The sequence below is a fragment of the Notechis scutatus genome, chromosome 1 (assembly GCF_049901735.1).
Source record: "Notechis scutatus isolate UNSWTSFEM ecotype Mainland chromosome 1, rNotScu1.2, whole genome shotgun sequence".
NCBI lineage: Eukaryota > Metazoa > Chordata > Lepidosauria > Squamata > Elapidae > Notechis > Notechis scutatus.
Window position 1 is genome coordinate 324,299,691 of NC_142009.1, and position 13,695 is coordinate 324,313,385.

At 44.7% G+C, this 13,695-nt stretch overlaps 1 protein-coding gene across 7 annotated transcripts in view; it reads left to right on the plus strand.

Moving 5' to 3' along the window:
- Positions 1-380: 380 nt before the first annotated feature.
- SSBP4 (single stranded DNA binding protein 4) overlaps positions 381-13,695 on the plus strand; it is a 58,406-nt gene continuing 45,091 nt past the window's right edge. For 6 of the 7 annotated variants that reach the window (XM_087952563.1, XM_087952564.1, XM_026670969.2 and 3 more), the window contains exon 1: positions 381-686. In XM_087952563.1, coding sequence (XP_087808689.1) covers positions 631-686 — 56 coding nt within the window. In that variant the 5' untranslated portion in view covers positions 381-630. The remainder of the gene's footprint in view (positions 687-13,695) is intronic. The other variant, XM_087952566.1, reaches the window with a different exon arrangement.

The window sequence follows — 13,695 nt, forward strand, 5'->3', positions numbered from 1 at the left end:
AAATTAAACGACGGGACAAGGGTTCACATAGCTTTCCTCACCTCCCCACTAAACCCCCGAAGTTAGCCCTATTCAAGCCCGGTCGATTTCACAAACGCAGCCGCTAGGTCTCTCCATCTGACTTGGCTAATCGTGGAGCGGGAACTCAGCCCGCTCGCATAAATCACCGAGCTCTAACCCGGGAGACCCAGAAAAAAGCGCGAACCAGCGGCTAAGGCTTGAGCGATCCCCCCCCCCCCAACTTCTTCTCGCCTTCCTCCAGAATGGAAACGGCATCGCCCTTTTAAGAGCCCAGGCGATGGAAACAGGGAGGGGAGGGAGGCCCCTTTCTTGGAACAGCCACCGCGAAAAGCCGAGGAGGGGAGGGGAGATCGCGGGGAGGGGAGGGGAGGGTCCGCCGGAGCTGTCTTCGCTCTTTGGAGGCAGCTCGGAGCCATCGGCGCGGCGCCCAGCCTCCCTCAGTTGGGGTGGCGTCCGCGGGCTCCTCGCTCAGTCTAGCTCGGGGGGCGCTCGACGGCGGCGCGATGGGGCTCCAGCGCTGCTGCGGGTGGCGGCCCCGATCCCCAGACCTCTTCCAGCTCCTCCAGCTCCTCTAACGGCAGGTGCCGCGGCGGGGGCTTCCCCCGAGCCATGTACGCCAAGGGCAAGGGCTCCAGCGTGCCCTCCGACGGACAAGCGCGCGAGAAGTAAGTGCTCCGCTTCCCGGACGCCTCCCCCACCCCCGCCGCCTCTTTCTCCCCGGGGATGGGGGCGACGGGGACGCCTCGGGACCCCACCCTCCGGCCTCCCCCCTCCCCGCTTCCAGGCAACTCCGCGCTTCCCTGCTTTAAACTTTGAAGCCGGAGTTGGCCGCGCGCGCGCCGCTCCAAGCCGCGACCCCTCCCCTGAAAAGCGCGCCCTCTCCCTCCTTCCCTCCCTCGGATTGGGCGCCGGCGGGCTCCCCTTGGCGCGAGGGAGACTGACCCAGGGGGTGGAGGTGACGGGGGGCAGCGTCTCGGCGCTCCCGGCGAGCCCCGTCGGGGGTGGGTGGGTGGGAAAGTTACGGGAGGGTCTTTTGGAATTTGGGGAAGGGCGGGAGTGGGGCCGCCTGAGAACGGAAGAGTTGCCCCTGGTTAGAGGCGGAGAAGGGGGAGATCGGAGGCGTCCTTCTCTCCCCCCTCCCCACCCCGCACACGCAGCCTTCACCCTGGGAGAGAGAGAGAGAGAGAGAGAGAGGTTGGACAGCCCTGGGGTACATTGCGCTCTCGCCCGACGTGAGGCAAGAAGAGGACGCGGGGATTGAACGCATCCGGCGGGCGGCCTTTGCCTGGACACCAAGCGCAGGACCCCCCGACATACATACACCCGGGGTGGGGAGTGGGGTGCATCTGAGTGCAGCTTCGCCTCCGTCGCCCCCGCCCCCAGCTTCCTCCTTGCATCGCTCAGTTGTTTGCTCCAGGCACACGTGGGCGGCTGGTGTGTCTCTTCCTGTCTTCGACAGACCCCTTCTGTTGTCCCCCCCCCTCCCCAAATCTTCCCGCGATCGGGGGAGGAGGAAGACCGTGACAAGTGAAGTTTAGCCCCCCCCTCCCTCGAGAAATGGAACCGCCGTGTCTCTGCTTGTATGCGCTGGAATGAGGACGCTGAATACCTCGGGAGGGGGGGTGTTGACCTCAGTTTTCCTCAGCGCTGATGTTTGCTTGCTGGAGCTGAGGAGGTTATGAAATACGTGGGGGCTACTCAAGGGGGGGGGGGAGGCTGCTGAAGCAGACCTCAGTGGAGAAGGATTAAAATGTGCATATCAAAGTTATTTACAGGGGAGGGGTCTCTACAGTCCAGAGGCTGGTATTGCAGAGCTCCCCCCCACCAAATCTTACAGAGGGCTTCCCATTCCCTGATTTTGGACTAGGCAGGTAGGCAGGCATAGATGAAAGTCTCTGCAATATCCCAGTTCTGGTTTAGAGGAAATATGGAACTCATGGCCACCAGATACAACAAGGCTGCTCCTCGTCACTGGAGCCATATGGGATATGTTAAGGGTTTTTCCAGGCCACAGACTTCTGTTCTTATGCCCACGTATGGCTCACAGATCTGAGCTGTGCTATCTGTGAATTAGGAACATTGACATAAAAAAATCTGAAGATACCTGTTGTGAACAAGCTGCCTCAAGATATGGGAGAGCTCACCATCTTGGACTACAGTATTTATTTTCTTGGGGGGGGGGGGGGCATTCACAGAGTCTAAGATCTATGGAACAGAAGATTCTCTTTTTATGATACCTTTACAGAAGAAGGTATCTGTTTATAGTAGGCAGATGCCCTAGTGCTACTACATAAATATGATTAATAAAGTCCTTGGATAATTTGCTGAGAGGCCTGCAGATCTCTCTTTGCCCCTTTCCTGGCCCTTCCCCTTTGGTTTAACAGCTGTTTGGCCAGAAGACATTTGGTCAGGGAATGCCTTTTTTCCCCACTGTTTCCTCTCCATGCCTTGAACAAGCTTCAGCTAATTAATTCCTTCTTGTTGAGGTGCAGTTTAAAACCACCAGAACAGCAGCAAGAAAGAAAGTTGGCAATTGTGATGGCAGCAGCTGGGCAGGGGCTCTGGAAACATATTGCAAATGTAGGGTCTAATAAGGTAAACCCATCTTATCTGGGCTGTAGAAAGTTGGGTGATCACTTGATAGCAATATAAAGAATTTTCTGTTTCTCATTTCTCATGTCCAATGGACATCTGGATTTTTGCATCCCAGATAATGGTAGAACAGGAGCTTTTAAGGAAAGCAAAATCGGCCAGCGTTCTGAGGCAAAAAAAAAAGGGGGGGGGAAGGAGAGAGAGGGAGAGAGAGATTGCATAGCATCTAGTAAGACTGTGCAATACATCATATTCAGTTGTACAAAAGTGCAATGGAAAACACAGAGAAATGAAACCCATCTCTCCTTCTCTTTAAGGCAACCATGTCTTTTTCCCGAACCATGGAATAACTGCAGAGGGTGAGATTCTAGGGCAAAAAAAAATCTTACTGCTTTAAATAGCTACAGATAGGTGCTATGCTTGTATTCCTGCATGCTCTGATCAAGCATCTTTTCTGAATTATTTCCCCTGCACAGCTCTAGTAGCTACGCTAATCAATAAGGGTATGTGAGAGGTAGAAACACAGTATTTTCAGAAGGTTTTTAAAAATATTTCCCTTTAGAAAATTCCCATAAGGCAGGCCACTCATCTTTGTTCATGTAATGTGGATAGGAAGGCTGAACCCGAGAGTTTGCTTTGGTGAATTCCAAGATTCTGTGTCCTTAACTTAAAACCACAGTTAGGACCAGAATTTCTGTCGTTAAGCAAGGCAGTTCTTAGGTGAGTCGTGCCCAGTTTTACGACCTGTTTTTCTCTGTTAAACAAAAACACTGCAGACAAGTGAATCATACAGTCATTAAGCAAATCTGGCTTCCCTCATTGACTTGCTTGTCAGAAACTGGCTGGGAAGATTGCAGAGAGCAGAGTTACCACTGCTGTTTGCTGCAACCCTGTAAAATATATGCCAAAATTATTGACAAGCACATGAAAGTTGATCACATGACCCTGGAGATGCTGCGGTGGTTGTGTGAGTACTGGTCGTAGGTCACTTTTTGTCAGTGCCGTTGTAACGTCAGTCATTAAACAAGTAAACAGTTGTAAGTCAAGGACTACCTGAATTCTCTCTTGGAAGTGAGTCTCTAGATATTTAGGTGCATTTATGAGTTTGCCTTGAAAGAGGCAAGGTGTGCATCTGAACTATGCCTTAGGTTTGTGCAAAATTGCTGTCTGAGAATTCCAGATGGTAGAACCCACTTTTTCCTAACTCGGGCCTTTTAAGTTATGTTGAATTTGGATTCCCATGCTGACCAAGGTGATGGGTACTAGAAGTCCAGCACTTCTGACAAGAATCCGGTTGGGGAAATCAGTGGCCATTTTGGCCTAGACCAACTGAATAATATCCTTCCCTCTGGAATCCGGTAGACCCACTTTTAGCTTCCGGAAAGCCATAAAGGGCCAGGTCTTCCCCGAGGTCCGTGATGGCGAACCTATGGCACACGCGCACACTTTCGGTATGCGACAACAAAAAAGGTCAGCCATCTGTGCCCTAGGCATTGTGTTGGGTACAGTTGGAACCTGAGGATTGCATAGATTGGAGATGGTAGGTCAGGGGTCTGGTTTTCTTGTTTTTGATTTTATTATTATTGTGAAGAGCCCAGAGTTTTGTTTTACAAGATGGATGGCCATATAAACCTTTTAAATAAATACATGTCTGCTGGCAGAGGTTAATACAGCAGTGTTTAGTTGGTTGCTAGATCATCTGCCTGTATCTAGATTTTATAGCTCTTTTTGCAGGGTTAAAGTAATTTTCTTGACAGAGAGGAGTTTTTTTCAGTAGGTAGAACACTTTTTTTTTTTTTTAATCTGCAGGAATTCCAGGTCCAATCTGTGATATCTCCAGGAACTAATATCTTAAATAGCTGCAACTGGCAAAACATGGCTCTGAAATGTTGTGTCCTCCAACTGTTTCAAGCAGCTAATCTAAGTTTCCACAATTTGGCTTGAGCACGGAAAGCCCCAACTTAAGAAGCATCAGTTCCATTTAAATGGTTCTTGAGTTCAATGGCTGGGAAAAAAAACCTGAGCTCAAGGAGAGTCCTGATTATTAGATAAAATGTCGACAATATGGAGCAGTGAGTTGATGGAACATCCGCGTCATTTATTGTGAATTTTGCATTTGAAAAAAATAACAACACAGACTTATTACAATAGCATTATTCTTTGGATTTATGTTCTGCCTTTTTGCTAGGGGCGCAAGACAGTGCATGTGGGGATTTTCCTATAACCACAAACCTGTGAGGTAGGTTGGGCTGAGAGAAAGTGAGTGGCCTAAGGTGTTTTTTCATAGGTGAAAGTGGACTAGAGCATGCTATTTCTCAACTTTGGCAGCTTGAAGATGTGTGGACTTCAACTCCCAGAATTCATCTGCCTTTTTGCTAGGGGCCCAAGACAGTGCATGTGGGGATTTTCCTATAACCACAAACCTGTGGGGTAGGTTGGGCTGAGAGAAAGTGAGTGGCCTAAGGTGTGCTTTCATAGGTGAAAGTGGACTAGAGCATGCTGGCTGGGAAGTTCTAGGAGTTGAAGTCCACACAGCAGCCAAAGTTGAGAAACTCTGTTCTGGTCGATCACTTCAACATCTGTACTACCGTTCCTCTTGTATGGAGGATAGCCATCGCAGTAGCACTTATATACCACTTCACAGTGCTTTAACAGCCGTCTCTAAGCAGTTTACAGTGTCAGCATATTGCCCCCAACAATCTGAGTCCTCATTGTATTGACCTCACAAGGATGGAAGCCTGAGTCAACCTTGAGCCAGTCAGGATCGAACTGCCAAACTGCAGTCAGCAGAAGTAGCCTGCAGTACAGCATTCTAACCACTGCACCACCACGGCTCCCAAGGAAAGAAGGAGAGATATACAAAAAAACCTGTCAAGCACAGAAAGTCAGGAGTCCAGGCTGTTCAAATGAATATATAGAATATATAAATCTGTATATTCATTTGAACTGCCTGGACTCCTGACTTTCTGTGCTTGACAAGGTTTATATATATATATCTTCTAAAGCTTGACAGGGCTTTTGTATGTCTCTCCGAAAGCTCTCTACAAGAATCTTTGACGGTCAAAGCAAATTGGCGGTAGATAAGAGTCAATGGAATTCAAGATGGGCTGGACTTAGATGTTTTGTGGGCACAAAGGGATGCAAGACTGATGATGTGTCTGATTCCTCCCTTGGGCACTCAGCCTGGTCATCTCCTACACACCCTTTCTTGTGCACAGAGAGTCAGAACAGTTTAGTGGTTGTATTGTTCAGCTAGGACTAGAGAAATCCATTCATGCCCTGTCTGCCAGAGAACTTGCACTGAAGGACAAGATGAAAGATTTGAAAAAAATTATAGGTAATCTTTAACTTATGACCGTAACTGGAACAAAGAACGTCAGTCGCTAACTGATGCGGTTGTTACCTGTGTGGTGCAAAAAAAAAATATGCGACATTTTTGCCATGCTCATTAAGTTAATTTGGGCTTCTGCACTGACTTGCTTGTCAGAAGCCTCCTGGGAAGGTCGCAAATGGTGATCGCATCACCCTGCGAGGCAGCAAATGCCATATGAATACATGCCAGTTGCCAAGTGCCTGGATTTTGATCATGTGACTGCAGGGACACTGCAGTGGTTCTAAGTGCGAGAAACTGGTCATAAGCTCCTTTTTTCAGTGTTGTCGTAACTTTAAATTGTCGTTAAATGAACGGTCATAAATTGAGGACTATGTATATTTTAAAAAGTGTCAAGAAAACACCGGAAATACAAAATGCCATAATTAAGAGGAAGAAAAAAAATCCTCACTCTAGTTTGAGTAAAAACGTATTTTTTTTTTTAAATCACTGCCACATTTTGTAATATCTATGTTGGACTAGCTATTTAAGCAAAAATATTGTCAGGCGCAAGTAACCAGGAGCCGGGACAGAGTTCAAAATGCTATGAGTTTATATTTCATGCTGCCTATAGACAAGAATTTGGTCAAGGCAACCTGGCACTAGATGAGTCAATAGAATTCACGAGGGGTGGGCTGGATTTAGTCTCTAGCAGGAGCGCAGCGACGCCAAACTGATGACACATTTGATCCCACCCTCAGGCTCAACCTGGTCATCTCCTGCAGATACAGGTAGTCCTCGATTTACAACAGCTCATTTAATGACTGTTCAAAGTTACAACGGCACTGAAAAAAGTGACTTATGACCATTTTTCACACTTACGACCGTTGCAGCATCTCTATGGTCACATGATCAAAATTCAGATGCTTGGCGATTAGTTCATATTTATGACAGTTGCAGTGTCCTGGGGTCACGTGATCAGCTTTTGAGACGACAAGCAGTGGTGGTTTGCAAAGTGGTTTACCACCGGTTTGGTGGGCCTGGCTTGGTAGGCGCGCTTTGCACAGGTGCAGAGGCTTTCCTACTCACCTCCTGCAATCCTGCACTCTCCCTGTAGCTTCAACAGCTGATGCAAGCAGCTGCGCTTCAAAAGCAGGGAATAACGGTCAGTATGAGAGCCCAGGTGGGGTGTTTGAGCAAAACTCACTCAACAAATGTTTCACTTAGCAACATAAATTTTGGGCTCGGTGGTGGTGGTACCTCTAGGACTACCCATATAAAATTTTAAACAGCTATATTAAACGCTTTGAGAATGCCTACATGAGAACCAAAAAAGACAAGACGATGGCACATTAAAACAGGCTGAGGCTGTGATTGCATTGTCACGACTACCACCTTGATTTTTTTGGCACACATCCCTCCTCCCTTTTTCAGACCCCATTCCTCCTGTTTAAAACAGACATTTTTATAATTATGGAGGTGATCTACTAGGAACTAAAAACATGGCAACCGCATATGACTCAAACAGTCCTTAACAGAAGTATTCTTCAAGGCTCTTGACTGCACTGTTAATTCTCCAGCCAGTCTTTCTTCACACATGTTTAAATACCATTGATTCAGAAGAAGGAGGACTTTGGTGCCCTTCGTAGAATTGCTTGTGGGGGGGTGGGAGAACATTAGAGAAGAGGCTGCTATTGAATTACTTTTTGCTCTGGAAGGAAAGCTGGGGTATAAATCTAACAAATCATAGGTTCAGATTTGCAGCTATAGATTTCTGGAAAGAGGCCCATTCCAAGTAGAAATGATGTTGGGAGGGGGGGGGGGGAATAAAGGAGGTTATGCTTCCCTTTTATGGCATGGGGCCAGGTCTGCTCTGGAGGGGCTACTGACTGAAAGGAAGGTGGTGGTGGGCTCACCTGTTTGAGATGAGGACAAAGCTAGATAGTTTTGAGAACACAGGAGAAACAGTGCCTGTTCTTCCCACAGCAGTAGAATTTGGACAGTGGTGGAGAGATACAACTGTGCAGCACAGGAACCCAAATCTTGTCTGCAGCTCTTTGAAACATCTGCATCTTTGGCTCTGCAGCTGCTGTGCAATCCTGGGATAGGTGTGGCTGTTTTAAGGAATTGCAGGCAGGTACCTGTCCCTTCTCCCACGTGCTCCAGAACGTGGTTTGTGGTTGAATCCAAAGGACTCCACTGATTTTCATAGGCAACTGCCAGGCATTTCCAGGCAGCTTAAAGGAATGCAATGCAGTGCAGTGGAAAATTAATTTACAGAATTCATTAGTTTCAACAGGTATTAATAGCCGCTGTCCTAATCTTAGTCTGCGGTATATATTTTACAGGCCAGATGTTCCCCTATCAAGATTTCTTGATAGATACTTGCTTTACCTTTATTTTTATATTTTTTATTTTTTAAAAATAGGAAGCAAACTTAGTATTGACCAAAAATTACACCAATGTTTTTAGGCCCCACATAGATCCCCAAGGCAGAAAGTAAAAATTGGTGAGTGGCTGCAGCCTAGTGAATTCCTCCCCACCCCCCAAATATGCCTACCTGCTCAGAAAAAAAGGACAGAGCGAGGCAGTTTGTCTTCAGGTAAATGAATATTTCATGCTTTGCTATGCGCATCCTGGAAGCTATTTTCTGCAAGTGCCCAGAATTCCAAATGTATCAAGCGGCCTCAAAAGATGGGGGTGGGCTCTGACTTTGGAGGGGGTTTAATGTGAGATAAAGATACGTTTACGGTGAAAGAAGAAAACTTTTTAGAATCTTTTGGCTAGGATTGATGCGTGGAACCTCCATGTTCGGAGGCATTCTATCTCTAAATGCAAAGTATGGGCTGCTCCCGTTGTGCCGCATACGTGGGCTTCATGAAATTATCTGATCTGGTGGATCACTGTGAGAAGCAGAATATCGACTGCATGATGCAGTACAGATGTTTGATATGATGGTCAGTGTAGGTATTGACTAGAATTCCTACAAAGAACAGCTAAGCTGGGTTGTCAATCCTTTTGCAATAGGTACGTGTGTATATTTTGCAACACATAGATATATTATTACGACTCCTGCCGTAACATTTAAAGATTTTAAGCAATCAGTCATTTCAAAACGATTCGCTTTATTCTGGGTCATCAGGAAAGAGAAAGTAATGTCAGAAAAAAAGAAAAGGGAGAAAAGAAATGTAAAAAATGTTGACCCCTCCCACTGTTACCTCTGACTCCACCCTCTTTGTGGAAGAACCTCCCTCTCCTGGCAAATTACTCCCAGAAGAATACTTTCTATATCGGTATTTATGAAACTTAACAGCTTGTAAGATGCGTGGTCTTCAACTCCCAGAATTCCTCAGCCAGCATGATTAAGTGGGGTATTCTGGGAGTTGAAGTTCAGAGTTGCCAAGCTTGAAAAACACTGTTCTAAATCAACACACACCGAAAGAGCCAGAACACATTTTCTTCCTCTTCTTGGAGTTTTAGCAGCTGCAATGAAAAAAACCCATTGGCTGTGTTCTGAATGTTTATTAATCTGAAATCCCATTTGATTTATATGGCCACCCATTGCAGCATAGCGATTTTTCAGCAGCATTTAAAATCAAAATACAAGCCACATGCACCTATACAACTCAAGAACTTCAGGGGCTGCAATGACCAATCTCTACTCTGTGCCTAGAAATATTTTCTGGCCTTCAAGGCTTTGCAAAAAGCTGGTGGGGTTGGACCACCTCAAATCTTGAGGGGTGGGGATGGTATTCCAAAGGGCAGGAAAGGCATGCGCCCTGGATCCTTGATCAATGGACTTTCAGCATGTCTCTCCTGCCAGTCCAGATGGACAGAGAGGCAATCGGCAAGTGCATAATCCATTTCTTGAGTTCACATAAGAACGGAGCCATAAACCAAATGAGCTTGGTGGTGCAACCGGCTGTGCCTCCAAAGTGGGTAAATTTAAATGAACCAACTACCCTTAGCATGTTGTTGGGATACAACTGCTATGTCTTTAACTGATCAGGTTTAGCATGTTGTGTGAATACTACAACCCTGTGTCTGGTTCTGAAAGTCTTGACTAGTACAGGTAGTCCTCGGCCACAATTGGGACCAGAATTTCTGTTGCTATGCAAAGTGGTTGTTAAGTGAGTCATTCCTGATTTTATGACCTTTGTTGCCACGGTTGAGCACAACCCTATGGTTATTATGTGAATCATGCGGTTATTAAGTGAATCAGGCTCCCCCCATTGTCTTTGGTTGTCGGAAGCAAGCTGGAAAGGTCACAAATGGTGATCACATGATTCTGGGATGCTGCAGCCATTGTAAAACATGCTGGCTGCCAAGCACCTGAATTTTGATCCTGTGACCATGGCGATGCCATAACAGTTGTAAGGGTGAGGATTGGTTGTGAGTCAGGTTTTTTTCCAGTGCTGTTATAACTTTGAACAGTTGCTAAACAAATGATTGTAAGTTGAAGACTACCCGTGGTCCTTAATAGCCTTTTATCCAGTTCCCTTTTTTGGTAACACCACCTACTTAGATAACAGATAATCAGAGTTGGAAGGAACCTTATAGGTCATCTAGTCCAACCCCCCGCCCAAGCAGGAGACCCTACACCATTTCTGACAAATGGCAATCCAATCTCTCCTTGAAAGTCTCAAGTGATGGCGCTCCCACAACTTCCAAGGGCAAGCTGTTCCATTAGTTCATTTTGTTGCTTGGAAGCCACTTTGGTGGAGTATTGTATTTAAAAGTGCCAGATCAGAAGCCAGGAGGCTGAGTTCTAGTCCTGTTTTAGGCAAAATGCCATTTCAGTGACTTGAGGTCAATCATCCTCTCTTAATCCTAGCAAAAAATGCAGCAATGGCAAACCACTTCTGAAATATTGGCAAGTAAACTGGAGGTAGTTGCCACTATTGACTGACTCAAAAGGGACATTAAAAATAGTTATCATTACAGTACCCATACACAGGTTATAGGACCTTAGGCTGACCTTAGGGACAACAGTGATGATGATTGCACGATTGAAGCCACAGCAATAGCACTTAGACTTATATACCGCTTCATAGTGCTTTATAGCCCTATCTAAAATGGATTACAGAGTCAGCATATTGCCCCCAACAATCTGGTCCTCATTTTACCGACCGCGGAAGGATGGAAGGCTGAGTCAATCTTGAGCCGGTCAGGATTGAACCCCGGGTATGTGGGCAGAGTTTGCCTGCAATACTGTATTCTAACCACCGTGCCACCATGGTTCATATCCCTTTCATAGATGTCAATAAAAGGGGCAGAACTTTGACTACATAGCTGCAGCCCTCATAATTTTTGTCCCCGCCCCAATAGACACTCCTGGGAAGTCACCTACTGACCCTTTGCAAGATGAGTGAAGTATCCAAGGCAGGGGTCTCCAAACTTGGCAAATTTAAGATTTGTGGACTTCAACTCCCAGAATTCCTCAGCTAGTCATGCTGGCTAGGCAATTCTGGGAATTGAAGTCCACAAGTCTTAAAGTTGCCAAGTTTGGAGACTCCTGATCCAAGGGGTCTCCCGGAGACATTGAAGAATGTTCATCTTAGACAGCATCTCAGTCTGCTAGGCAGCAGATTCTTAGTTGGGTTTCCTTTTGGTTAAAGTGTGAAAATAAATGGGGGTGGCTTGTTTGAAGCTAGAGCCATGGGGAGGTGGGAGAGTTTAGTGACACGTATTTCCTACAGTCACAACAGACAGTAAAGGAAATAGAGAGAGTGGGTCCCCCCACCCTTGGGGCTCTTCTTGACCACATTGTCACAGACACATATACTATCTTGACTTCTTTGACTTCACTGGGGACATCTGTAGCTCCAGATTCCAATGGCCAATTTCATCCTTTAGCTATGTATTGTGTGGAAAACGTTGATCAGGTTTTAGCATTAAGAGAGTGGAAGAAAAATGTCTGCTCTCACCTTCTCCAGTCTGACCTCTCTAATTTCTCTGCTTCCTGAATTTTTAGTATTGCAAGTTTCTCTCACTGTGTAATTTCTCCTAGATCAGGGTTTCCCAACCTATGCAAACTTAAGATGTGTGGACCTCAACTCCCAGAATTCTCAGCATGGCTGATTGAGAAATTCTGGGAGCATGTGTTTTTAAAGATGCCAGGATTTCAAAACCTTGTCGTAGAATAGAAAATCTTGGTGTCAAGATAAGGCAACAAAAGAAAGATTATTGAGTTAAAAAGGACCATTAAGCCAGTACAAATAAAAAAGAAAAGTTGCTACCACGTATAAACACACTAGCTCAATATCCGTGCTTCGCTACGAAACTATGTGATGGGGCTTCGTTTTTGGGGAGGAAAATAAGGGGGGAAAATTGTGCCTCTGCCTAACAGCATCCATTGGTAATCATCTGGCCAGCATCCTGTCAGTGTGTGAGAGTTGAGGGCTGTTTGGAAACTGAAACATGGAAACTTAAACTGTATTTGCTGTGTGAGCAAGGAGACAGCAAGGAGCCTAGGCGTGGCTTAGCTCAACTGTTCTGTACTAAAGCTGGTTTGCTGCTCTGAAACTGAAATTCCTCTCCTCTGCTTGTGTATTGCATTTGGAACAGATTTCTTTTCAGGTGGGAAGGGGGAATAGAATATTAGCATCAGAGTATATTAATAATAATGTACAAAATACTAATGTTCTGATGGTCATTTTGAAAAATCCTTTCTTAGTGAGCATCTAGAAGCCATATATATATATGTATATGTATATATAAGATATGTAATCATATAGAGAAATGCATAAATATATATAGTTTCCCTGGCCAAAATTACTTATTCAAATAAAGGTAATTTATTATGGACAATAAATGATGACCAGATTTGGATGAATTTGTTCTTAGAATATTTCAAAGCTCTTTATTTTTCACCTATAATGATTTTCCATACCTTTATATAATACTCATCCAAAGAAATGTTATTTTCTGGTGTTTTACACCATCAACTTGGCAGCTAGCACAGGAACTGAATCAGTTCCTTATATTGCATTAATTTATATGTGCTAGAAAAAAAAACGAACAGCAGGAATCATTATGAACGATTGGTGATTTTTCCAATTTCTTCAAAAACTTTCAACTACAAAATACTAACTAATTAGACATTGCTACCAAAAATAGTAATATGTGCCAATTTGTTTACAATCCAACCAGTACAATCTGGAAATATTACAATTAATGTTGAAATGTTACGGAAAGTGTAATACTGCCTATGGATCACTTCAGTCACTTCTTAATGAATTGCTGAAATACATTTAAAATAAATTAATGCTCCAAAGTGTTCCAGTGAGTTTTTTGCAAGTTCAAAACCCAGCATTTTCCTCAAAATAATTTTACATGTTCAAGAGAAGCTGTTACGTTTAATATAAGTATTTGATATAACATTAATGAAATACAAGTGAAGTAAATATATACCATGCTTCAAGCTACTCTTGCTTTTAATTAAAGACACCTGGATACTTTACAAAAGATTGATTGGGTTTGATTCATTTGAAACCAGGTTGGTACTTGTGGCAATTTTTTTTTTCAAAATATATTTAGAATTTGAAGGGTTTCCAAAAATCTATAATTAAATCTCTAATTCTTTGTAATCCTCCTGATTCCTATTGCTTACGCTGTACAAATTTATCCTTGTGCTTAAAAAAAGAATATTGGAAAATGGTAGGAAAGGTGTTAGTAGCAGACTAGCGTTTGCCCCAATGCATATTATTCAGATGCTTAAATGTAAATGCAGATGTCAGAATGCAAATACAATACAGGAAGTGGGTCAGATA